Below are 26,957 nucleotides of genomic sequence, written 5' to 3' on the forward strand. Positions count from 1 at the left end.
AATTCTCTGGCATTTTCCCTTTTCTTTTTTTGATATTTTTATTTCTTTCTAAATTATCCACAGACAAATAATAATTATATTAAAAATCTGTAGGGATAAAAAGATGAAAAGACCAGAACTCAAATCTTAATAGTAACTGAATTTAGAGGAGCACTATGCAATTTTACTTTATAAATTTTATTTCTATATTTAGATTTGCTTTGAGAAGTATATTTCAATAGGTATTTAAAATTTAAAAAATGAGTTTTCATCTTATCTAAATAAAGAAATCAAGTGTATGACTGAAGTGCCCTGGTAAATCTGTTCCTTCAAGCTATTTTTTACCTAGTCAAGCATGATGCTGATCATTTTAAATATGATAATATGTAATGCTTGTGGGCATAAAATAGATACAAGGATTAAGATATAGAATATAATTTGCTTGCCACTATCTATTTTTTCTTGTGATCTATAGCACAGAAGAGAGCAATACAAAGTGCTTAAATACAAAGTGCTTAAAATGTGTTAATACTTGAAAGTTAGTTAATTTTTTTCTCTGCCTTCCATCAGATGATTGCACAGTGCTTAAATATAATGAAAAAGAAGAGGCAACATAATATATCCCTCAATATTATCCCACACTCAAATTTTAACTTGATATTTGTATTTTATGCTGATTTAAAAAAATTAGTCACTACTAAATGTATTTGTGTTGACATAAATAAGCTTGAAATATATAACTTAATCTCTGAGATGTTATTTGATTGAGAGGTTGCAGTCACTGAGACATAGGTTTTTTCATTGCAAAATCAGAAGTGGTAGCAACTGCCAATATTTAATGGAATTAAGCATGGAATTGAAAAAAAAATTGAACACAGAGATTAAAGTTCATTAAGGATCTTTAAGCAGTTACATTTATGCAAAGCAATTGCTATGTACTCTTAAATGATAGTCCCTGGAAAGTTTGGTTTGACTTTAGTAATTAAGCCTTTTTGCCTTGACTCAGCAAAGCTACATACAAATAAGGTATGTAGAAGACTTTGGGTTTTAAATGTTAAAAAAACAACATTAGAGCAGATAGCTAAAATTATCTTTTATATAGGAACAAAAATCAGTTTAATAAGTCCACATTAATGTCTTATTTGATTGCTAAATATTAAAAGAATTTTTCAGTTATGGTCTATTTTATCAAGAAAATACTTTTTTAAAAAGAGATTGGTCAGAAATCTTCTATAAGACATTGAACAATTATGTGCATGTGCAAGTTAAAAACACAACATATAGCAGGCTAAAATTGAACAAATTTGATTGCAGAACTGAAGCTAGTTTTCTTAGTTTTGTCACCATAAACACATCTTGCTAGAATATGCTCAGGATTTTTTGAACAGTCCGTGAAAGGTAACAGGGATATTAATCTCCACTTCAGCCCTGGCAACTTCACTCAAATCCTTGGCATTCAGAATCAGGAGGTATGCAGGCTTTTGTCCTGCCCCGGGGCTCACCACCACACTCAGAACTACACCTGTTAATCAGAAGTGCATAAGGCAGTTTTAAATTTAAAAGAACCTAGGACCATGGATTACATGTAATTGAAATAAAATCAGAGGTATTATACTGACAAAGAAAATCATACTTTTTGTTTTCTTTTACCACTTGCTTCTCTGACCACCTGAAGGGGTCTTTAAAACTTTTCCTTCTTGAATTATAAGCTCCAAGAAGGGAGTGATCACGTCTGTCTTGCTCACAGCTATTTCCCAATATCCTACTACAATGACTAGATCATAGTAAGTGCTCATTAAGTACTTATTAAATGAGTGGACTGAGAAAAATTGTAATGATCAAGTGAAGAACATATTAAAAGACTAAAAGCAATAAGGTATATTATAGCCATAATTCCCAACATCTATGTGGATGCTGACTTCCTTCCAACAAAAGGAGAATAAGCCTTTTTGTACTTTTGACTGAATGGGACATATATATTTGTATATATATAATATTATATATTACATATATATAATTATTTAGCATGAAATGGCTCAACAATTATTTATGTAATTTCTTTGTGATTTCCCATATTTTAATTCCAGAGAGCGTTATCTATCTCTCTGTCCTTGCTAATTAATGGCTAACTAAGACTAATACTTGGTAATGGAGTTGCTCTTTTATAGGCGGTGGCTAGATCTTTTCTAGCCCCAGTTTACTAAAAGAAAAATCCAAACTAGAGTCATAGAGCTGTACTCTCATTCTCTTTATCTGCTGGAAAACTCTGCTTCCCTTCCTAGAACACAATTTCTTTTCAGAAATGTATCTTGGTGAGGAGGGAGTGAATACCCAGATGGAATTCCTGCTGCCTGGCTCCTTTCTTCCCCTTTCCTGCATCTAGAGCAGACACTGATGCCCCAAACAAGATACCAAATAATGCTTCAGCATTTTTCCATTAGTAATCAACAAGATTTGATCATGAGATGAAATTCATGTGTGATTATGTTTAAATTCTTCAGGATTGTCCCTTCCTAGTATCAGGATCATTTTTAAACATTAGAGAATAATCAACCTAACTCTTCTCATAACGACTTAACTCCCAGAACTCTGATCAGAAGAGGGTTCAGATATATTCATTTCTTTCATTACCATCATCTTCTTCCAAGGCCTCTGGGTGAGAAACAAAGATGGGTTCTGATGGATAGGAATCTGGCTCTTGCCATACCCAAATTTCTTTAGTTTTGACGTTCAGCTTACAGAGCTGCTTGTAAGAAAGAAAAATCAACTGATCAATCCGTCAATATGCTTTATTTGCCTAGCATATGACTCAACTCACTGTTCCAATATTAGAAAGATGCATTAATTACCCTGTCTGGAACAAAGTGATTCAAGCCAAGTCCATAGGCGTACGTATAAGGTTTCCCACCGTACTTCTGGTAATTGATCTGAGGAAACTCAAATGCTACAAAATAGAGCACACACTTAGGAACACTGAGTTCATCTCTCTGAGCGGAACATTTGCTCTTTTCTGAGTGAGGGGTTCTCGAGATCAACTTACCTTGGCGAGGCCCTGAGAAGAGAACCTCAGGTTCCAGCCAGATGGTCTCATCGCTGCACAGAATCGCTGTGGCTGTTGTGTTGGGGAGTGTGATCAAATTCTTGCCTGTGTCAGCCTGAGAAAGAAGATAACAGAAACCTCAGTGAGCAGGAAGCAACTCTGGAACAGCCATATGTGCAGACTTCCGTTTTATCTCCTGTTTTTTTCCTCAGGTCAATGTTCAGGAAAGAGCAATGTAGAAAACTAGATGAGGGAGCCTGGGCTGTGTGGGCAAGCAGTTGTGCTTGTGCCAGGCACCAGCCAGGGGCCGCTGGAGAAGTCACAGAACCTCATAGGCCCTCAATATTTTGTAGAATTATTCTCATTTTGTAGAATGAGCCTGCCTTCAAAGAAAATTTAAGACTCCAAGGAAGGACCTCTGCAAAAAAAACATGGATAAATAAGTAAATTATATTTTCTGCAGACCGGCAAAGATGTCGACTGCCTGTGGGATGAAAGAGTATTTATCTATTTTATAGTTAGGATACCTTTTGGTTTTATGAAAAACTCCATGCGGTTATGTTGCCATAAGGAGGGGGGCAGAAAGAAGAAAGAAAGAAAGAGGCCCACGTGGTTTTTGAGAGCTCTTAGATCATGTAAATATGTGTGAGTACCCCCCAACACTTACATGCAAACATTTCAGATTATTTCATGAAAACAATGAATACCATGAGCTTTTTCTAACAATATATTAATTTATTAATACTTTCATCAAATATGTAATTATATGTTTACTTGTGTATATGCTTTTAGTACTTGATTATAAAATCTATTCTAGGCATTTGGGATATTTCAGAGGGTAAAGTCCCTGTCTCTCATGAAACTCCTATTTAAAGAAGATTAACAATAAATGAATAAATGTACTTAATAAGTAAAGTGCATAATATATCATGACTGTGGGGTGCAAAGAGTAGAAGAAGCAGGGTCAGAAGTATAAAGGTTCCATGAGGCTGAAATTTTAACAGGTGGTCAGGGTAGGCCTCTTTGCTGAAGTGGCATTTGACACAAAACTCTTAGAAGATGAGGAAATTAGCAGTGCATCCAAGCAGAGAAAACAAATGGTGCAAGGCCTGGGAAGGGCCTGAATGTACTTGAGTAGCATCGAAGAGGCCAGTGTGCAGCAACTGACTGAGCAAGGGGGAGAGAAAAAAGAAGAGTATGCAGATGAGTGATGGGACCACACTGTGTAGAGGCGTACAGGTTGGTATGAGGACTTGGCCTTTCTCTATAAATGAGTAATGGGAAGCCATTGGAAGTTTCTGAGCAGAGGAGCAACATGCTGTGATTTATTTTTAAAAGAATAACTTTGGCTATTCTGTTGAATCTTACCCTGGGATTAATGGAGATGCAAGAGAGGTATCAGGAAAATCTGTTTGTCTTGAGAGTAATCTAGTCCAAAGAAAGCCATGGTTCTAGCTAGGCTGGTAGCACTGGAGTCCGTGAGACATGGGAGATGGAGTCAAGGGGATTTCCTCATGGAGAGAATATCAAAGGAAGAGAGCTGTCAAGCCTAACACCATGGCATCTGACCTGAACAATTAAAGGCTGGTGTTGTCACAACAAAGGTCATGACTACTGTAGGTGGGAGAAGATGAGAAGTTCAAGTCTTGTCTTAATAATCCTGAGATGCCTAATGGATATCCAATCTGGAGATGGAGATGTGGAGTTGGAAATAGGTTTTAAAAACCTTAAGTATAAGAAAAGGTAGGAAATATAAAAGTAGGATACTTTAAAGCATTAGTCTTTGAAAGGAACTGAATACACAGATAGATGGTAGGGGGATAGAGGATTGAATCCTGGTGCCTCCTACAAGAGGAGGAACATGTGGGTAGCTGGTTGGGGAAAACGTAGTCAAGAGAAGGATTTTGTAAGAGCTTGATGGAGTGATCAATTGAAGTCATAGGGAAGAGATGATCTAGGAGAGAGGGGAGCATGTCCCTGAGTGGGTGAGGGGATATGGGGAGATTAGCTCTGGTTAGGAAGATGGATAATTCAGTATATGAGTGCAGATGCTGGTGGGTAGATATGGTAGCAAGAGTCTATGGTTCTTTTCTGATTTCTTTGTTCAGAGGAATAGGAAGCACAATCGTCATCCACAGTTGAGTGTGGAGGTGGGAGGTGGGAGGTGATAAAAGTTTGAACAGAGGAGGATGTGGAATATTTAACTAGCAAAATAAGACAGTAAGTGAAGTTGGGAAATGTGGCAGTCAGGTTTGTGGTAATACATTTAAAATTGGAACACTCAATGTGATTGTGTGTTTGCAGCATTTAAGTTTGTACTGTGATGTACAAACATGGAGTGGGTGGATATTCCAACTTAATTAGGGTTGTGATTTGGGTACATAAGTTTGATAAACAGGAAAGAAGCAAAAGAAATGAGATTCTATCTAAGGGCTTGGTCATAATTATTGACCATGGAATTCAACTTGAGTGAGGAGGAAGGCAAGTCCTTTAAGGGAGTGAGTGATAATGAGAAAGTACTGTGTTCACTGGATTGGAAGCTCATGGCAGAAGTTGCAGTAGGGCAAGTGAATTAATAGACAAAAGATATGAGTATGTCTTGCATGAAACAGATCATAGATGGAACACAATCATAGTCAATGGCAAGGTCAAGAGCACGACTTTGGGGAGTGAATGGTGAGATAAAGATAACATCAGTGGAGAGGTCAAGCAACTAAGAGGTCAGGTTGTCAGAAGAATCAGCTGCAGTGTGCAGACTGAAATCACCAAGAATTAAGGGACAGGCATAGAATTGGGAAGACAGTGACACTGAGCCAGGAAGGAGAGGAAGTGGCAGCTAGTCAAAGACAATAATGAGGATTGTATGTATGGGTTTATGTACATGTCACTTGGCTACCAGAATAGCTGAAATGATGGGGATTTTGAGAGTGGATGGAGGAAACAATGGTATGCAAACAGCCAACAGGAACAAGAACACCTAATTCAACTTCAGGCCCAGTGGAACAAGTGCTGTCCTATTCTCCTCTGCTCTCTTTATGCAGAGGAGAAAGTGCCACCCCTAAAAGTTGCTCTTGTGTCCTAGAGAACAAGCCAGATTTTAGTTAAAGAGTGTGGAGGGAACATTCTGAGGAAAGGAAAAAGGGAATTTCTAGAAATGGATTATGGATTACGAGTAAATAGTGGAAGATTTTCAGGAGAAGGAAGTGATGATCAAATAGGGAAGTAGATGTTGTGAAATGGGATCTCAAGGCACTTAGTGGTGATGTTGGGGAGAAGAGTGTGTATAGCTGATATACTTATTTACCTGTGTATAGTAAGAACAAAGGTCTGTCAAACCTATTATTTACATGGTTTTAAGCTGACTTATTTTAGTGTTGTATCTTTTTAGTCTATTACTAAATTTGCTTTTTATTATAAGAAATCTGTAATATCAACTTTGTCTTCCTCAACAAACCAGATCTTCCCTTCAGTGACTTCATTTATCCCCATAGATACCTTTACCCTTTGACTCAGCAGTCTTACTACGGAGACTCTATCCTACAGCTTTTCAAAAATAATAAAGATATATTTTAAAGATATCACCATTATCTTAATTATTAGATAAAAACTTCATTCATTTTATGCTCTCAGCCTCTCTTCCTTCCTTTGATCTGTTGTTATCTCTCCTTTTAATTAATGGGCTTTTTGTATTTCCTTTCATTACCAAACTTTTAAAAGTGTAGACTCAGTACTGCTCCCACATTCTAACCACCTGCTGCTCCTGAAACTTGATGTCTACCTCTCTTGCTTTATTCCTTTGGAAATCACCAAATCAAGCATTTATAGTTTTCATTCTTTTCCATCTGTCTGTAGCTTATAGTTCTCTTAAACCCCTCTCCTGCCCTCTCCTATTTGGCATTTCCCTTTCTTAGTGGTAATTAGGGCTCTCTTGTGGCTCTTTTTCTGGCATCTTTTTTTCTACTACTTTGTGCATATGGTTATTTCTTAAGCTACTGTGTTTGGCTATTTTTCTTCTCGGTGTTTGCTAGCTACCAAATTCCCTATTTTAAAAGTAAACAAGCTTTTTATGTTTCTTTTAGAAAACCTATTCTAAAGTGTGATTTCCTCCCTTGTAGCAGTCTCATCTATTGTTATATATTTGATCTTCATTTCAATACCAGTAACTATCAGCTTTTCTTCTGTTCAAAAACCTTCACTGTCTTCCCATTACCTGTCCAGTAAAATGCAAACTAATGATGACTCATGATGGTCAACCAGTGATGACCAACCCTCCTTTTTCCTCATTTTTGAATGTGGCTACTTAAATGATCTTCTTTTATTTTCTTAATTTAAAGATGATTGTGATTTTTACCATTAGTAGTAAAATAAGTTTCCCCAAATCAACTGGCCCATTCTTTTGATAAATGTTTATGAGCATTCAGCTGTATGCAGGAATTGTGGTTCCTCAGGGAAAAGCAAAAGCGCTTGGGTGCCTTGTTGATTGACTGGTGGCCCACCAGGATCCATGTTCTGAACCTCTGGATCTCTGTATGTCAATTGCCTATTGAGCATTTCTGCTGAGATGACCATTAGGTATTTCTAACTAGGCATTATAAAATAAATCTTACTCTATTTCTTGCAACCAGCTCCTGCTACTTCTATGTTTCTAATTCAGTGAATTGTACCATCATTCATCTAATTGCTCTGGGAAGAAATCTGAAAGTTATTCCAAATTCCTTCACATATAACTTGATATTAACTCTTGTGGATTCCACTTCCTACATATTTCTCAACTTTATACTTTCCTTTGTCTCTCAGTTTCCATTTCTTTTATTCAGGTATTCATTGTCTCTTATGTGCTCCATTGTATTTATGCTAGTCTCTCCACTGTCACATCTGTGCTCCATGATGTGCCAGGGGGACCTTTAGGAAACATACACCCCGTCATGTCATATGCATCCCTAACATTTAAAATACAACAATGGGGCCAGGCATGGTGGTGCACACCTGTAACCCCAGCAGCTCAGGAGTCTGAGGCAGGAAGGTCATAAGTTCAAAGCCAGCCTCAGCAACTTAATGAGGCTCTAAGCAATTTTGCAGGACCCTGTCTCAAAATAAAGAAATACAAAAAAGGCTGCTGATGTGACTCAATGGTTAAGCACTCCTGGGTTCAATCTCTGGTAGCAAACAAAAACAAAACAAAACAAAACAAAATTTCAACTGCCCCTTTTCATTTAAAAATCATCAAAAGGCTTATAAAGCCCCTTATACTATCACTCCAGCCCATCTTTCTGATAATCTATGGCTGATACCCTCTCCCTTAGGCTCCTAATGAACCAGCTCCAGAGACCATGTAACATTTTCATATTAGGTCTTGCTTTTTAAACTCCTCCTTGACTTTGTAGAAACTCTTTTGCCTACAGTAGTGTCTAACCTTAACCTCTTGCACGTTCTTATTCCTTAAAGAGCTTTTAAGCCTGCTTAAGAGCAGTAGCATCTGGTTCTAAATTGGGTTTCTTTTCCACTACATCTGATATAAGCCTTTGGTTCAAAGATTTACCTTTCACACAGCTGCCTCAACTCCTTTTGTGCAACTAGAAAGCACATAGACATAAAGGAGAATGTATGTTCATGTATTTATACGTGAAAGTTATATTTTTTATGAATTTACCTTTTTTCACATTAAAAATTCTGGTTATAACTCAGATTATTCTAAAAAGATAGGTAGTGAATACAGGGAAGAAAAAGAGATGACTGTGTTGGGGCTCAGAAAACAACATACCAAAATATGCCACTGCAGTCTTCAAACAGAGCTTCTGGGAAGCTGCAAATGCAGGGCAAAGTTCTCTTTTCTACCTAAAGACCCAATCCAGCAAAGAGGAAAGCAATTGCCTTAAATCTTCTCGGTGAAATTCCGTTTCACCGGGAAGATTAAACTAGTATCACAGAAAAACTGAAAATCAAATACCAGACCTGGGACCTAGAAGAACTTTGTTTCTGGCCATTGTCTGTCCTAGAGTCTCAATCATTTCCCCTAAAAATCGTTTTTTCTTCTCCACACATGCCTATAGCCCCCCACTTCCTCTCTACTATGAAGAGGGTTTTTGAATCTTAACCACCAGGACCTGCTTTGAATTTCATATTTTATAGAGCATGTACATACAAATTAATAAATTTGCATGCCTGCAGGGGCTGGGATTGTGGCTAAGCGGTAGAGCACTTGTCTAGCACGTGCGAGGCCCTGGGTTCGATCCTCAGCACCACATAAAAATAAATAAATAAAATAAATGTATTGTGTCCAACTACAACTAAAAAATTAAGATATTTAAAAAAAATTGCATGCCTGTTCTCTTGCTAATCTATTATCAGTTTGTTTCAGTTACCAAACCTTCAGAGGATAAGTTTGAACTTCCCTACAGCAGTCTAATGCTATTAATGATTTTTGTCCTCTAGTGATATTTTCACATTAATAGAAAACCAAAATAATTCACTGATTACCCTATAAAGGTATTTTTTGATACTTCATTGCTCCAAAATTTCAAATTATTTCAAGTATGCTGTTGACAAAGGATCCTAGATACCAACAGGTCTCCACTATTCACTGAGACAGTATATTTTTAAAAGGATTTTGTAACTGAAAGAGCAGCAGATTTAGAATCACGGAACCTGGTTTTTGTCCTGGCTGTGCTGCAGTTGGCTTGTGCTAAGTCAGATCACTTTTCTGAGCTTCAGTTTCCTTGTTTGAAAAATGAGGGGAGCTTAATCAGTTTACTTTTAAAGTTCTTTCCAGATCTGAAATTTCAATACCATATATATAAACATGAAGCCAGACAACATTTGTTAGAGAGATGAAGCATCCTGGTTATATCTGACATCTGTGGGGAAGAAGGTTACCTTGTCGATATTCAAAGGCAGTACATATCTTCTAACTTCTGGTTGAGGAGCCTTTCTGGCATTTTTTTTTACCTCTTCCCAGTTCTCACGTAAATTAGCTAAATATAAGTAATTATAGACGAATTCAAATCTGCAAGACAGGAAGTCAATCATGAACACAGTTATAAATAATTTTAGAGAGATGATTCCTGACTCTTAAAAGCGCACGTTCTTCATTCTACAACACCACTGCTAATGACACAGGTGTATTAGAGGCCTTTCCTCTAGCCCATGCTGGGTGAAAAAAGAGAAACCTGTCTTGTGGTTATGTTTTAAAAGCAGCAGCCTCGAATACTTTCTATTCTGCTTCTCTGTCAACACTATATTTGTGTCTTTAGGAGCTATTATGTTTTTAGTAATTTGGCTAATTTGAAAAAAAAAAAAAAGTGTTTCTTTCTCCCAATCTCAGAGTGAGTAGTGTTCAGGGCTCCTTAGAGATCTTGTTGGGTTTAAGAAAGTTTAAGTTCATGTCTCAGGTCACAGAACCTTTTATTTTTAGGTCTGATACATGGACCTAGTTTGTCTTCAGTCACTGACCCCTGGTGTGTATTTCTAATTACTTAAACTCCATACTGCTTTTTCAATTACACCTTGTGACTTCTGCATATCTCTTGCTTTGTGAGATGTGATTTGGGTTGAACATTGAAACCAACATCTCTCCAAGAGCCCCTTATGGTCCAGAAGCTGCTGGAGATGGAACATTTACCCAATATCCTCTCTTACCCTTTCCAGCAACAGAGGTCCACAATCAGAAACCCACTGTCTTCATAGGTGTTGATGTGATGGAAGAGGTTGAAGGAAGAGGTTCTATATTTATTATTAAGGTACTTTCTTCTTTTTTTGTCAGCAATATGAAGCCAAACCTTGAAAAGTAAAGAAACTATTTTGATGCATTTAGAAAGGAGAGAAGTGTACATTATGAAACACCTTCTTCAGCATCAGCAATGTGATAAATAGATCAGACTTACCCCCATGGTTTCATTGGACTCAAAACAGTCCATGTAGTTGGCTCCCCAAAGACTCCATGAAGAAAGGAACTTGAACAAGTTAATTTTGACTGGTGTCTCCACAAAAACGATGTAATTGGGGGTCAGACCAAAACTGAAAAGGAAATAGGCTTGTGAATTAATGGGCTGAGTCTCAATGCACAAAGAAATATGTGTACACAAGGTATGCTTAGCTACATGAATCAACAATGCCTACATGAAATTAATTATGTTTAAATTTAATTTTCTGCAAGAAAACATTGTGATCAGGATTGGTATCAAAGGTAGGCAAAGTAGATCTTTAAACTTGAGTTTTCCTGAAGATTCATGGCAGGCCTTCAAGTTACCTATGGACGTAAGATGGCTTGAATCGGTCACTGCAGGGGAATTGTACAACGATCTCTGACTTGCTTATTGGATCTTCCTTGTCTGAAATAAAGTGATTTTAAAAGGCTTTGGAAGAGCCTCTTATTTAAAAAAAAATACAAACCATTTAGAACAGCTTATACAAGCAAAGAAATACATTTTCAGATATTGAATTCAGAGGTTTTTCTCAGTCATTGTCATCTCTTAGGAAATTTCACATGAAGCTGCAATCACCCAGGAAAATCCAAATAGCAGCAGATTTGGAAAAGTACACTCCAGTATGTCTGTGGAAGAGTGTTATGGAGTCACATTCCATGACAAATGGAGGTGGGTTTTAAGTCAGAGGCAAAATTTTGGTATGGTCAAAACGCCTTTTATGACATCTTAAGATGCCTAAATTACAACGTAGATGGGTTTATGTCCACAATCCTATATAATTCTTATGCACATTAAAGTTCATTTACTACCAAGTTAGTGGTCTTCAAACCTTAACGTGCATCAGAAAAGCACATAAATGACTTCCTGAAATTCTGACTGCAGGTCCTTCTCCAAAAATGTCTCATTCAATCTGCTTGAAGTGGGGCTTAAGATTTCTATTTCTAGCAAATTTCCAGTTGATGCTGCTGGTCTGTAGCCTCCACTTTAAGAACCATACTAAGACATACCAAACAAAATTTTACATGAATCCAAGTCTATCATTGAGAGGATTGTCATTGGACCTGATAATGAATGGAAGTTGAATGGAGAATTTTTGAGTGTCCTACTTTAAATCTTTTTCTAGACTTGTTTTTAGTTTGGGGAATTAAACACAAAATAGTATATATATATATATATATATATATATATATATATATATATATATATACACACACACACACACACACACACACACACACACACACATATATGTTTATTTAATTTAAAATTTGCTTGGCCCATGAATAATTGCTCAATACATGTTTGCTGAATTTGAATCTAAATTGTATATGATAAATCCACATGTACACTAGATGATGAAACACCATGGAAGAGAACTCGACCACTTGCTTTCTGCGATTTCAAGTTGTCACCTCTTGCTGTAGTACCTTTGAGCATTAGTATCCTGATATATAGGGATGAGAGCAATTTTTTAGTTTGAGAGAAATTTAACATCCCATATTTCCAGTAGTTTTTTCCACAATGTAGATACATATTTTCAGAAAAAGAAAAACTGATAAACTCACCTGCTTGCAGTGGAGGAATCTTTACAATATTGTAGGCAATTGAAAAGTTTTTCCCAAAGCAATTACCAATGTTGTAAACAGTTCCATCACTTTCAATGTGGGGGTGAGCAGTGGCTCCGTTGACTGAGACATAGTTGCAAAGGTCAACCTATGGGAAGGAGAAAAAAAACACCATTCATGTTAAGAGAAAGAGGATCACACCTTTGTCCCTAGGTCTCATCCCATCATTAACCCCTTGCACCCTTGATATAAGTGCACTTTGTCTTTCTTTTCATCTTTCTGGATCCAACCCTCTTTCAGCTTTGCCTGAAGTCCCACCATTAGTGCAAAACTCTCCTCTGACCCCCACATGGACTCTGAAATCTGGAGTTCTATGACTGTGTTCATTCCTTGATGTAGACCATACAGTGCTCTTGTGAGTTTCTTTTTGCAACTACACCTTGATCTTTAACAATGATAAACTTGAGGCCTGTGACTTCTTTATATGTCTTTAATTGTACTATATTGAATTGTGTAAAATTATTGCTGTTTGATAATTTTTCATAAGAAAAATTACAGTTTGGCATGGGACAACCTAAATACCAAGCCCAGTGTGTTCAACATATGTATTTGGAACTGAAAGGAACTTTGGGATTTATCTAGCATGCCAGGCACTGTGCCAGGATCTAGGAAAACAGAAGATCCTTACTTTTAAGAACTTTGGTCTAGACCTATCCTGTCAATATGATAGCCAGTAGTTATGTGTAGCAATTTAAATGTAAATTATAATTAGATAAAATTTCAAATTTAGCTCCTCAGTCACATTAGCCACACTTAAAGTGTTCATTAGCATTGGAAAATGTGATCAGAGAACATTTCCATCATTATAGAAAGTTCTGTTGGACAGCACTGCATTAGACCAATAAGCTTTCATAAAGGACAGTGAGTGCGACACAGTACCTGCAGAGAAATGCTATGTAACCCAGACTGGGGGATTAGGCAGCTTCCCAAGCTTCCTATTAGCCCCCAGTTAATTCTTGATGGTGAGTAGAAGTTAACCAGGCAAAGTAAGATGTATGTGTTAGGAAGCAAGAATCCTAATGTGAAGGCATAGAATTGTGAAATGCATATGCTCTCTGGGCATTACCAGGTTATGCAGCATGGCTGGTGTGAAGGAGTGAACGGAAGAGGAGAGGTGAGAGTGGCCAGCACCTCCTCATTTGGACTTTTCCTCTGAAACCATGGGGGCCCTAGATTGAGTAACACATGAATGTTTGCATTTCAGAGCAAAGGCTTCTGCTGCAGTAAGGAAATTATACTTAAGGACATCAGCTGGAGGCAAAAGTACTGACTAGTTGGGAGGTTATGTCAGTTATAATAAATAACAATTTTCAAATTATGTTTTTATGTGAAGCCAGGGTACAGTGGTATGCACAATGGGACCTATAACAAAGTTTTCTGGAGACATATCTTTGCTTCTACATTTCCAATTAAAGTACTATGTAATGGGAATATGGATTCATTTCAGAGCAAATTCATCTTTTAGAAACTCAACTTCACTTCTTTTCTAAATGATCCACACAAACTTGAACAGGGTTATACACGAATCAACAGGAAAGAGCTCTTTATACTCCCAGTAGCTTTGGGAATATATGTCAAGTTGCAGTAAGTATGTCTGTCAAGAATTATAGATCAGTATGTGATATTGAGACTCAGTGTTGGGGCTATTTTTTCCTTTCTGTTACCACTGCATTTGTAGCTCTGATATTTTCAATTATTAAATTTACTTTTAGCAGATATATAAAAGCATAAAAATTGTACATATTAGTGGGGTGCCATGTGATATTACAATATGTGTATATAATGTCTAATGTTTAAATCAGTTTAAACATATCTATCTCCTCTAACATCTATCATTTCTTTATGTGAAGGTATTCTAAATCCTTTCTCCTAGCTTTCTGAAATACAGAGAACTTTATTGTTATCTGTAGTCTTGAATTCCATTACTGATCTCCTAGCTGGTATATGTATTTCTTTTACTCTCCCATTCAGCCCACATGTAGCTTCTCAATTAAACATCCTAAAGTACAGCTCTATTTATGCCACTTCTTTGAGTTAAGACTTTCAGTAGTTTTTCATTAGCTAAGCAACTGATTCCAATTTTTTAGTGTGTTATTCAAGCTTTTAGTTTCACCCTATCCTGTTCTCCTTGACGTTACATATTCTAGATGAGTAGCTCTGGTATGGGAGTGTTGTTGCCCCCTACTGGGAGATCTAGAAATGTCACAGGCATTTTGGGTTTGAGCAGTGATTGAGGACATGACTGGCATTTAGTGGATAGGTCGGGGACACCAAACCCCTATGATGCATAGGAGAGCCCCTACAGGATGAGTCACCTCCTGCCCAGTGCTGCTAGTGCCCCCACTGAGAAACACTGCAATTCTAGCCCAAAGAGATTACTTTTGGACATGTCCCTTATTTTCCCACCTCTGTGCCTTCCCTCATGTTACAATTCCATCCAGATTGTCCTTTCTCTAAATTCACAGGACCTGTACTTGCCTTTAGATTGTAGCTCAAATGCAAATTCTTTGACCCCTGCTTGATCTGTCCTTGCTCAGATCCTCAACTACTGCCAGAAATAATTTCTTATCTGTTCATTCTTACAAAGTTTTTCTTTTCTTAAAGGACTCATCACATTTGATGTCTATTATAATTTGTATTCTTGCTTGATTTCCTCATCTAGATGTTAAGCTTCCTCAGGGCAAGAATGCTGCTTGGCAAGTTGGTGTCAATAAATATTGGTTGAAATTGTGAGTCTGTTTTAAGGAATATTGCATTGAAATTGCCCAAATTCTCAGAAAAAAATGTTACCTTCTAATATGACTGATATATATCTATGGTATTTAAGATACAGCATTATTTTTAATAAGAAATGTCTACAATAAGAAGCAAATTAGTGCAACCTATTTTTCTAGAACCACAGAAAGCAAGGTTTCAATATTAATAGCTATACATTTTTGAACACCCAGTAGGTTCAAGTTCCATGATAGCCTGTAAAAGCCTTGAAGTTCAGGAATCATGTTGGTATACACATTGATATATCTCTTGTATCTGGCAAAAGTTCTGGCACAAGGAGAGCCCTTAATGAATATTTGTATACAAATGAAAAAAAAATGAATGAATATATTAGGCATTTTATATGATTTTCCTCCAATCCATATAAATGTTTAAAATATTGCAGAGGAAGAAACAAAGTGTGTCCTATATCACATAGCTGGTAGTTGGTGACAAAGCAAGGATTTGAAATTTGATCTCGCTCTCATGTTCTTTCCATCAAATTGCACAGTTGATTTAATTCCAAGTTCCACATTCTAAACTCCTGAGCAACATACCTGAGCACTATGTCCTACCTGCTTAATTGTCTCTAAGGTCTCTGGATTAATCTTTGTAATAAAGTTGGTCTCTGTGCAGGCATAGTAATCTTCCCCCACAGGGTAGACATTTACAAGGGCATTGTCGGTAACCTCCACTCCTCTAAAGTAGGAAAAAAACCTGCAGAAACAAATGAATTATTCAGTTCAACAACTTTCAAGTCGTAAGAGAAAAAGGGCTGATGTAAAATGTTTTTAATAACATGCAGTCTCAGAGACCTGGAGAATATATTCTTGCAGGGGTCTGGGAAAGCACAGGTGCCAAACTCTGTTATGACGATCCTTTTCTCAGTCATTGCACGTACGTAGGCATCAGTGCGGATGAACCTGGAGAACATGGAGACAAGGAGAGGATCAACACAGTCCAAGTGCCACTTAGAATGGTCATTCAGTGTGCCTTCATCAATTCAGAATGGTAAAGCCATCACATGAAGAATGAAGAGTATTGTCAGTTCTCTGTCTTGGAGTGACCCCAGGGAAAGAGATAATATCATGCCCTGAGGTTAAATTTAGTCTTTTAAACTTTACAATGACAGATGAGGAAATTGAGGTTCAGAGAAGTTAAGTGATTGGTATATGTGACCTAGCTAGGTTGCAACTCTAGTTGGTCAGAGTTGGACAAAGTGGGCTTTCCATCTCACATCCCTTGACCCCATGGGAAATTCACATAGTACTCTGGCTTCCCGTAGCCTGTAACCTATCAACGGACCTATCCTTCCTGTGTTTTTATTCAATTTTAGAATTTATTTTGTGGTACTTTTGAACGTAGGTATTCTTGAATTCAATGAGCAGGCGGATCTGCTGAACCATATCCAAGGCTAGCTGGCAAGGGTTGCCTAGGATTTCTCATGTGAAGAGCCAATTAAAATCTGATTTTTGCACTTTTGTAAAGAGGAATGAGGTCTTTAGAAGGCATATGAAAGCTTTATTTCAACTCCAGAATTTGCTCTCATAGCTAAAGTTTTGCTTGGTATAAACTGTTTCTTTTCTAATACTGTCCAAGGTATCCTGACTAATTCAAGTCTCTAGTTACGCTTCCTTTTGATGTTTCTTCAAAATGCCTGAAATCTGTGGTGATCGATAAAGTCACTAAGAGGCCTGAATAATTAAACAGGACAAGGTGTTTCTTGTTGTGCCAGGGGGACTTGCTGGAATGCTGGCTTAGACTTTCAAGCCTTTTAGCAATAACTTCATGTTTTTAAAAAAACTACTCTTCCTGGGCCCCTGATGAAATCTTTGGTCCTTCCCTCCTTTGTGTCACTCTAGTACTTTCTGATTATAACAGGAAAGGAATCAACATAACTAATGGCCCAATAATAATAATAATAACCATCACAGTGACTTTTGTGTTGACCGTGTGCTTCCTAGAAACAGGAGTGGGGGGGGGGCGGTCACAAAGGACTCCTTTAATCCTTGTAATGAACCTGTCAAGTAGATGGTATTATTTTCCTCATTTTATAGATGAAAAAACCGAGAATTAGGGTCAACATCTTGCTAGAGGTCACCTATCAAGGCAAGTGGTGCCTGGTAGGTACAGGACTTGAAGACGGGTGTGTACCATCCCAGACCTCTAGTTCCTAACTTCTTCATTATCTCATGGTAGTCCCAGGTGTCTCTGTAGACACCTGATCTAGGTAGATTCTGAGAAGTAAGTGGGTATAGAGGTCCCCTACTGGTTCAGAAGGTTAAAAGGCACGTGACTGAGGTCCCACTGCTAGGAAAAGGCTGGGACCCTGTTCTCTCTTACCTTCTGTGGTATGTGACATGTCCTTCTTTAAAGTCAAACTTGTGCAGGAGGGCTTGCCCGTCAAACAGGTGGTAAAATGGCTCAGATCCAACTTCAAAGAGTCCTGGCCCACATCGAAGGAGACTGCCGGTGAGCCAGACAGGGATCCTGCCTGTAATGAAGTGAAACACAGAACTTAGCTTCCTGTTCCTGCCCTGGGGCTGGGTTTGACCCTTCTAAATTGGAGTAATGGCACTAGCAGCCTGATTGGACAGCCTCTGCTGGACGAAGTTGGCAGTGACTTTCCCTCCTAGCCCTCGTGCCAGATAACACTTAGAAGGTGTCTGCTGACTGGAATCTCCCTTTTGCTAGGAGACATGGTGGTGGAAAACTTGTCAATGCCCCAGAGTTAGGAGAAGAGGCTAGAAGGAGTGAAGGGAAAGCATCTTGAGGTGAATGGGATTCTCCACTTAAAAAACTCCCCCAGGTACCAGTCTGTTTACTTTTCTGCCCTCTTACTTTTAACACAAATTTCTTAATGCATGGGGGCAGATTAAAGGATAACAGAATGGATTAGGAGTTGGGATCAGGTCATTAAGAAAGGTGTGTGTACAGAAGAAATATCTAAATGAAACAATAGGGATACTGTTTTTTTGTTTGTTTGTTTGTTTTAATGTAGGATTCCATCCTGTTGAGGGTATGAACTGCTGTCCAGATGAAAGTTGACCTGCTGTGGCAGAAATTGCATAGGGCTGAGTGTCAGGACCTGGATTTTGGTGCAGGATGTGCTGCATGCCTTCACTGGCCCCAGTTTCCTTTTCTGCAAAATGAAGGGTTTCTATAATAGCCCTTAAGGACTTTCTGCTTGCACAGTGAGGTTTATGTCCTATTACCCTTTTAAAAGTACAGTGTTTGCTCAATTTCCACTAGGATTTTTTTTTAAACAAATAGATTATTCCCTATATATCAGTCTCAGCAGTTTACCTGATATGGGATTAAAACTTGAAAAGAAGGCATGGATTACTTAAAAGCATGATACTAAGTTTTGATTACTAATGCCTAGATCGTTAGCATCAGAATCAAGTGGAGAAAGATCATTTGCCTCATCTGTTCTAAAGAGGAGGAAAGAGCTTTGCCCAGGCATTGACCCTTCCTGTAAAATACTGAGCAAGGAGACTATATGGATCACATGGAGTCTTTGGACAAAGATGGTGATAGTGAAAATAACTACCACCTATTGATCACTTTGTATCTGATTTGGGTTAGTCATTCTATTTATATTACCTCATTTAATCCCAACATCCCCATGAAGGAATTTTTGGATTTTGGTAGGTGAGGGAGATTCAGAAGTTTTAGGTAATTTTTTTAGGATTTACAGATGGTGAAATAATAGAGCTGTGACTATACCTATACCTGCCTGTCCCCAAACGAACCAAATTGGCATGAAACCCACTATCCTTTAATGTAATATTCCCAGACATTTGTCACAAGGCCCTCACTCACACAAACCCTCCAGCAAGAGACTTTATTTATAGGGGATTACTATGTGCCAGGCACTGAGATGGGCTCTGTCGACTTGAAGATGAGAGAGGTGTAGTCCAGGTTCTCAAGGAATTCCAGTTAGGTAGTACTTCTCTATATCAGAGAAGTAAAGTAAGGGTAAATGAGAGGAAATGTGTTCTTGGGAAAAAAAAAAAAAAACAAACAAACCCTAAACCTCCAGCTTTCCTTTCCTGTAGCCCAGAGAGGAAGCCAGTTCTGACAGTGCCAATGAATAGGAAGCCAGAGAAGAGACACCTCACAGCAAACACCATGGCTTCACAGTAGTTACCAACCTGTCACGTGAGCTGTGAGCGGTGAGGACAGTTCCTCCACAGTTTCAAATAGCTTCTTGTAGCCACCAGCCGGGTGTTCCACTCTGAAATGGTAGAACAATGAGGAAGAAGCTCATATTGATACTTCAAGAAGAGAGTCCAGGGAGACAGAGGCAACACTCCAAGAGAGAAGGCGCCTCAGCTCCATGCCAATGTGCTACTGCCAATCTGGCAAGGAGCACTTGGGGCTTGTGGAGAGAGAGACATACTCAGGGAGAGAAGGGGGGCCCTGCTCAGTGCTCCTCCTTTCAAGTCAGTTGGTCACAGGGGACTCAATTCTGTCATCTGCAGTTTTCCTATATTTCTGAAGACAAATCAACAAATCTGCTGTATCACTTATCTTCCTGAACTTTGATCCTATACAAAACCTTTCTTAAGAATTGCCCTGCCTTAAATATCAAGAATGCAGTAACAATAAATTTGGTGAGTATGTGGGAAAATTACATTCATACATTGCTGGTAGGAATGCAAATTCATGCAACCTTTCTGGAAAGTAGTATGGAAATTCCTCAAAAAACTTGTAACAATGAAACCACTATTTTATCCAGCTATCGCACTCGGTATATACCCAAAGGATTTAAAATCAGTATACTAGAGTGACACAGCTACATCAGTGTTTACAGCAGCTCAATCTACAATAGCCAAGCTAATGAACCAACCTATGTGCCCTTCAACAGATAAAATGGATAGAGAAAATGTGGTATATATATATATACACAATATTCCATATTACTCAGCCATAAAGAAGAATTAAATTATGACATTTATCAGTAAATAGATAGATCTGGAGACTATAATGCTATGTGGAATAAGCCAGTCCCCAAAAGCCAAGGTCAAATGTTTTCTCTGATATGTGGAAGCTAACTCACAATGGGTTGGGGAAGGAAAAGAACAGAAATTCAGTAGATTAGATAGACAAAGGGGAATGAAGGGAAGGAAGGGAGTATAGGAAAAGAAAAGATAGTGAAATGAATCTGACATAATTTTTCTATGTATGCATGAATACTCCACCATCATGTTTATCTACAAGAATGAGGTCCTAATTAGAATAAGATATATTCCATGTTTTTATAATTACATCAAAATTGATTATACTGTATAACTAATTGATTATATGTATAACTAAAAAGAATAAAAAAAAAAAAAGAAAAGAATTACCCTGCCCTATTGACACTCTCTGCTGAATGGATCATTGACTTTCTGGCCTCATGGGGAGACTCGTTCCTCTGGCTCCTACAGATTGGGAGACAACAGCATTTAAGGTCAGATACCTCATCCTCTTTCCTTTATCCATATTATACTATCATTTCTTCTCATCTTCTAATTCTTTACCAATCCTCGAGATCTATAGTATTTTTCTAGAACTAGTCAGATCAAATGATTCTGTATTTTTGCTTGATTCCTACAGCCTATGTTTGCCTCCATGTTATGATTTCTTGGAGTGGGAGCTCTCATCAGACTTCCTAATTAGAACCACTTTTTAAATAAGCATTTACTTTGTACCACATATCATAAGAAGAACTTTGTATGGTCCTAGCTCATTCATAACACAATGAGGTAAGTATTATTGTTATACTCATTTCACATATAGAAAACCTTTAATAAGTTAAGTAGTTTAAACTTTAAAATGTTAAGTGATTTGCCCACAGACACACAGCTAGTAAATGACTCTAAAAGAAGTGGAACCCAAGTCTGCCTGAAATCCTCATGCTTATAGTGCTTCCAAGCCCCGGTCTGCCACACAAACCTCACCAAAATCCTGTATATTTACTTTGATACAGAAAAATTCCTGCATCATGACCCAAGGGTTTTCTTTAAACAGGTCACGAACCAGTGTCATCTTGTTACAAGCTCTTCATCACCATATAATGCCATTGCTAAGGTATTAAAAAAAAAAAACTCCCAAGATACTTACTGGATAGACATTTTCTCCCAGTGCGGGATCAAGAGTTCTGGCACCGACTGAGGAATGAGGGAGCAAGTCCTCAGCCAGGGGCTTTTGTATGCCTCTAAATCCCCCTAAAAGGAGTTATGGCTTTGGGAACCCTTCTCCGCCCCTCCGCTGAAGGAGGGGGAACAGAAGTGGCTTTCAGTGCTCAGATCCTCCTGATGCCTGAGCATTATTTGGGCTTGCTGTTCCCATAACAGTTTCTTGGCTGTTTTCCAGAGTCCTCGATCCTTCCCAAGGAGAATGAGAAGTGGATTGGAAAGAAAGGAACTGTGTGGGAGTGGCCAGCATGGGACCTGAGCTGATCTGAGTCACCCCACTGGAACCTGGCACCCTTCTCTGATGCCCACACCCTCTACCACTTCTGTGCCTTCATCTTTACCTCCTTCATTTATTTATTCACTCATTTATTTAAAAAAATCCATAACACGTCACCTGCAGACTGGATGGATATTGGTACTGTCCCTCTCTCCATAGATCTGAAAACTCTGTAAGAGTAACAGGGAACTAATAAACCAGTTAATAAAGTTTGGGTAGTACTAGGAGTGGAGAAGTATGGAGTGTTATGGAAGCACATTGTAACAACTCGAACCCTCTCTGGCTACTTTATTGGTACCTTTCAGTGCTTAAAATTTTCCAATGAGGCTGAGGACTCTGCCTATGTCCTTTCACTGAGGGTAAAATTCTTCATGTCCTTACTGAAGTTTGCCTGTTCTTCATCCTAGCTTCCTGTCTGTTGGTGTGTTTTCTGTGCTCAGAGAGTATATAGAACTATTTCATTCACATTTCCATTCTCATATTAAGCCCCTGTTATTATTAGGCACAGACATGATGTCCACAGGAGTCTCTGGAAAATTGTCAAGATAAAAACTATCTGCAACTTTAAGACTTTTTGAGAAATGAATGATTTTACATTTAATAAATGGTTATGACTACCAACACTACAGCTGTTCTCCAGAAAAATGGTATAACAATTAATCTGAGCCCTCCCCAAGATAGATAACAGGATCTTGGTTTCTCAGCTTGCCTACAGCCAGGGCATGGTCCTGGGAACTGGGCCCCATCCATCTGAGGCAGGGGGAGAGGTCCCAGTGCCAGCACCCGGCATCCAGCTTCAGTGGTACTTCTGGTCATCCATTAAGTCCAGGTGTCTCTACTGAAACCACTCCATAGTGAAACCTGTGGCATTAACACTGGAGAGGTAGCTTCCAAACTCCTTTATTCAGCTGCCTGATATTTAAAGTATTTCTGCACTGCTTAAATAATTGGATTTAGTTTCATTGTTGTCAACTAGAAACCCAAGCTCTAAAAAGTGATGATAGCTTAGGAAGATCTGGTATCACACAGGAAAAATATCAATTTTGGTATTAGAAAGTCCCAGAAAAAGAGTAAGTATCTAAACTGAGATAGGGAGAATATATAAAAGTTAGCTAGCCAAAGGGCGGGTAGAAGAGTATTCAGGCACGTCATGCAGAATTTATAAAGTTTTGTAGGTGAATGTGATGCAGGGAAATAGAAATGAAACTGGACTAGTGATAATCATGGATCCGATTTTATAGAACATTGTACCATATAAAGAAATCAAGACCCATATCATTAGGGGGGGCGGTGCTGACATGTTTCATGCAGAGTGGCATTTTATGCCAGGCATGGTGGCACACACCTGTAATCCCAGTAGCCTGTGGGGCTGAGGCAGGAGGATTGCAAGTTCAAAGCCAGCCTTAGCAATTTAACAGGTGCTAAGCAACCTAGTAAGAACTTGTCTCAAAAAATAAAAAGGGCTGGGGTTGAGTGCCCCTTAGCTCATTCCTGCTACAAAAAAAAAAAAAAAAGGTGGTGTTTTATTAAGACCACTTTTATTATCTTGTGGATAATATATGGGAATGGGAGATCTGGGCAAGATTAATTAGGGGGGTCACTTTCAATCAAGGAAAGATGGCTGATGTAGGAGGATGCAGGATATAAATAGTCAAATTCAAGAGATATTTCAGAGAAGGCCTGCTCAAGCTGTGTGATTAGTGAATATGTTGGGGGAAATAAAGGACACGAAACAAGGATGGCCCCAGGTTTCTGGTAATTCATCATCAGGATACTGCATGCTGTATGAGTGTGTACGTATGTGCGCACACACACAAGCATGCTGCGTATGTGTGATACTTCAGGGATTCAAAGAAAGTGCATTCTGATTTTGATTTATTTATTATGAGAAGAGACCACTGGGAGTTGTAATCATATGAGGGCCTCAAAGGGAGGCAGAGTGAGCTGGACTCTGAACAGTAGGCTGGTGTGGAGAGAAGATGGAGAGAATATTGCTGGTGAAGGATGCAGAGTGAGAGAAGGCAGAGGAAGGGGCATCCTGGAAGGGCATGCACCGAGGAAGGAAGGGAAGCAGGAGAATGACTGAGGGGATCTGATTTGTGTTTTGATAACAAATCCCTCACCTCAGCCGATGTGCTTCCTTGCCTCCACCCTTATTATATGTCCAGTGGTATTTAAGTGCTTGTGTGAGAGGGATGCTCTTGGGAGCTTCCCGGCTGACTTGCTCCTAATGTGTCCCCAGCACTTCCCCAGCCATTTTATCAGAAACCTTCTTTGAAAAGGAGAATCTTACCTTGTCCCTTCATCACTTAGAACCTTTCAAGAAGTCTTTTTAGGTTACTGGAAGAAGCCCAGGCACTTCAGCACAGCTATGAGATCTTCCACACGCTGGCCCCTGCCTGCTTCTCAGTGACCTCATCTGCCGCTTTCTCTGACCTTTTGTGTCCAGCAGTCCCAATCCATTCACGGAGTCTCGCAGACGCTTACTGTTTCATGCCTCCCTTTCTTCACCCAATCTAGCCCTTAGTTTGCACTTCCCCCCTTTCCCTTGTCTATCTGGCAAATTTCCAGCTTCTGCCATAACCCTGATGGAACACTGCCTTTCTGTGGTGCCTCAGACAGGATGTTATTTTGCTCAGATACTCATATATAAGTCTATGTTTGTATTGATCACATTGTTATTTCACTTGTTAGCATGTCTATTTTTTTTTTTAGATAGAAAGTTTCTATTTTCTGTTTATTGCACAGAAATGGAATTAATTCACCCCAGCACAATGATATTTGGCAAAATATTTCAGTAGCTGTCAGAATGAAAACTGGCATCCATTCCATGTGCTCCCACAGAGGGAAGGTGACAGACTAGCAAAAACCCCTGTCCTTGCTTCTGCTATATCCTCACATGCAAAGTCACCTTCCCTGCCCCTCTCCTTTCTTCACCACTCCAGAACTCATTCTGCCTTGGTACAACTCAGAAATGTCATGAGGAAGTGGGGAATAGGTACAGCCTTGACCTTTGATTTCCTTCTTTCTCTCTTCTAGAGATTGGAGTACCCTATGCGTCCCAACCCTTAGTCAGAGAATCCCTATTGGTTTTCATGTGAGCAACAGCCATCAAAATTCCTTGTGGTCTCCGGTTTGGGTGTGATATGCTTTGACATCTGATATCTTAAAAAGGTAGAGTGTGGCAGCAGGCTGACCACAACACTTGGGCATCATTATGCTCAAGGAATCAGAATAAGAACCCAAAACTCGTCATTGAACACAATTCGTAGAGGCCACTGAAGGATTGCCTTAATGAATCAAGCAGGCAAGAATAAAAATTCTGTTTATAAATGAGTGCTTAAGGATTTGTTTTGCTTTTCCTGAAGAATTTGAATTATTTTACTTAAAATCGTGATTATACTCTGGTTTTAATTAATCGGCTCTTGATTCACACCCTTGGAAAAGCACAAAAGAGGATTCTGGGTCAGGCCTATTGGATTAGTGATGGCTCCACTATTACAGGCCTATGGAACTTTTGTATGTTCTCAGGTCCTACCAATTGGTGCAAATGCAAAGAGGAATGGGCAGTTGACACCTTTTAGACAGGACCTCCCAGCCTCCAATTCTTTGGGCAAGAGAACTGGTTCATTAGATAATAAAACCTCAAATGTGGATTAAAATCACTTAATCTCTCACTGCAGGCATTGTACAAAGCACTATTATAGTAGCATTAGGCATTCTGGTTGTGCTGATCCAGTTTATGGAATTAGATTGCTTGGTGGGTCCTTCTCAGACAATGGAAGAATAGGTTTCTGTGTTAGTCAGCTTTGCTTCTCTGTGACCAAAATACTTGACAAGAACAACTTAGAGAAGGAAAAGTTTATTTTGATTCACAGTTCCAGAGGATTTAGTCTATGGTCAGCTGGCTCCAAGGGAGTACAGTTTCAGAAGGGTGTGGAAGAAGAAAGTTGCCCACCTCATGGCCACTGGGAAGCTGAGAGAGACAAGGCACCAGGAACAGAAATAGTTCCAAGGCCATACCCCTAGTGACCTACTTCCTCCTGCCATATCTCATCTGCCTATTGTTTTCACTACTTCCCCGTAAGTCCATTCAAATTATTATTTCATCAAATGGTTAATACACTGGTGAGATGACAGTCCTTATGAACCAATCATTTCACCTCTAAACACTGTTGCACTGCTTAACACTTGAGCTTTGTGGGGGGCATTCCAGATCCAACCATAACAGTTTCCTAATAAAAAGAGTTGTTAATATGATTGGCTGAATGTCCTCCATTCCTCTACTTCCCAGTGTATTTAGATCTTTCTTAATGATTGTTTCATCAGGTCAGTGCTTCTGTTTTCTTTGCCACTATAAGGTGGAACCTATTACTTACTAAGTAGTTACTCAATATTTTAGGGCATTGTAAATGGTGTTTATTTTTTTTTCTTTTAAAATGTTTTTATTAATGGATCATGATTATACATAATAGTGGGGTTTATTTTGATATACTCAGACATTCATGGAATATAACTTGCCCCAGGTACCCTACCAATATGCTACATCTCTGGACCCAAAGTTAGATTAAATTAAAATGTCAGCAAGGTTTTAAGTTAAGCCAGTTGGAATTAAACCATAAAGTTATTTACTGAATTAATCTATGAGTACATAAAACTGTAATCAGTTCAATAAACATTTCAGTCAATGACCTGTCATATATTTGGTTTGACTAAACTTAGAATCTTAGACACTGGTCTTTAATTGAGTTTGAAAATAATAATCCTCAACTCCTATTTTACATGTTAGGAAATTAAATTTCAAAAATTTTACTTATATAACCTATTAGTGAAAGCCTGAGGTATAATGACTCTCAATTCAGTCAAAATTGAAATGGCCTTGTTATATATAGGACATAGTGACCAGATTCCAGGCACATTAAAACATATTTGTTTTTATATTGTCAGTCATTCTTTTTTCCCCATAAGCTAATGTTTATAACCATCAGCCCTGTGTGGCTCATATGGACATCAGAGAGCACTCTTCCATGTCCCTTATAATTCAGAGGCAGGGAGACCTCTAGGTCTTATCCTCCCATTTAGGCTTGTACCCAACTTGAAGAAACAGAATGATCAGCAGAGTTTCCAGGCAAAGTTTCCTCTCACCATGGAAATCACATGAGTTAATGAGTCCTA

At 38.6% G+C, this 26,957-nt stretch overlaps 1 protein-coding gene across 2 annotated transcripts; it reads right to left on the minus strand.

Moving 5' to 3' along the window:
• Positions 1-1,349: 1,349 nt before the first annotated feature.
• Positions 1,350-21,442, minus strand: Rpe65 (retinoid isomerohydrolase RPE65). 2 transcript variants are annotated; one of them, XM_027949543.3, is made up of 14 exons: positions 21,432-21,442; positions 19,478-19,560; positions 17,664-17,814; positions 16,136-16,243; positions 15,896-16,037; positions 12,507-12,654; positions 11,265-11,346; positions 10,900-11,032; positions 10,655-10,794; positions 9,893-10,022; positions 3,020-3,134; positions 2,829-2,923; positions 2,611-2,722; positions 1,350-1,501 (listed from the first exon to the last, which is right to left on the minus strand). In XM_027949543.3, exons 1-14 carry the CDS (start codon positions 21,440-21,442, stop codon positions 1,350-1,352), a joined length of 1,602 nt encoding a protein of 533 aa, XP_027805344.1. The 2 variants fall into 2 exon arrangements, with proteins under 2 accessions (XP_027805344.1, XP_071474846.1); XM_071618745.1 differs by lacking the exon at positions 16,136-16,243.
• Positions 21,443-26,957: the final 5,515 nt, after the last annotated feature.

This window comes from Marmota flaviventris, chromosome 10 (assembly GCF_047511675.1).
Source record: "Marmota flaviventris isolate mMarFla1 chromosome 10, mMarFla1.hap1, whole genome shotgun sequence".
NCBI classification, from domain to species: domain Eukaryota; kingdom Metazoa; phylum Chordata; class Mammalia; order Rodentia; family Sciuridae; genus Marmota; species Marmota flaviventris.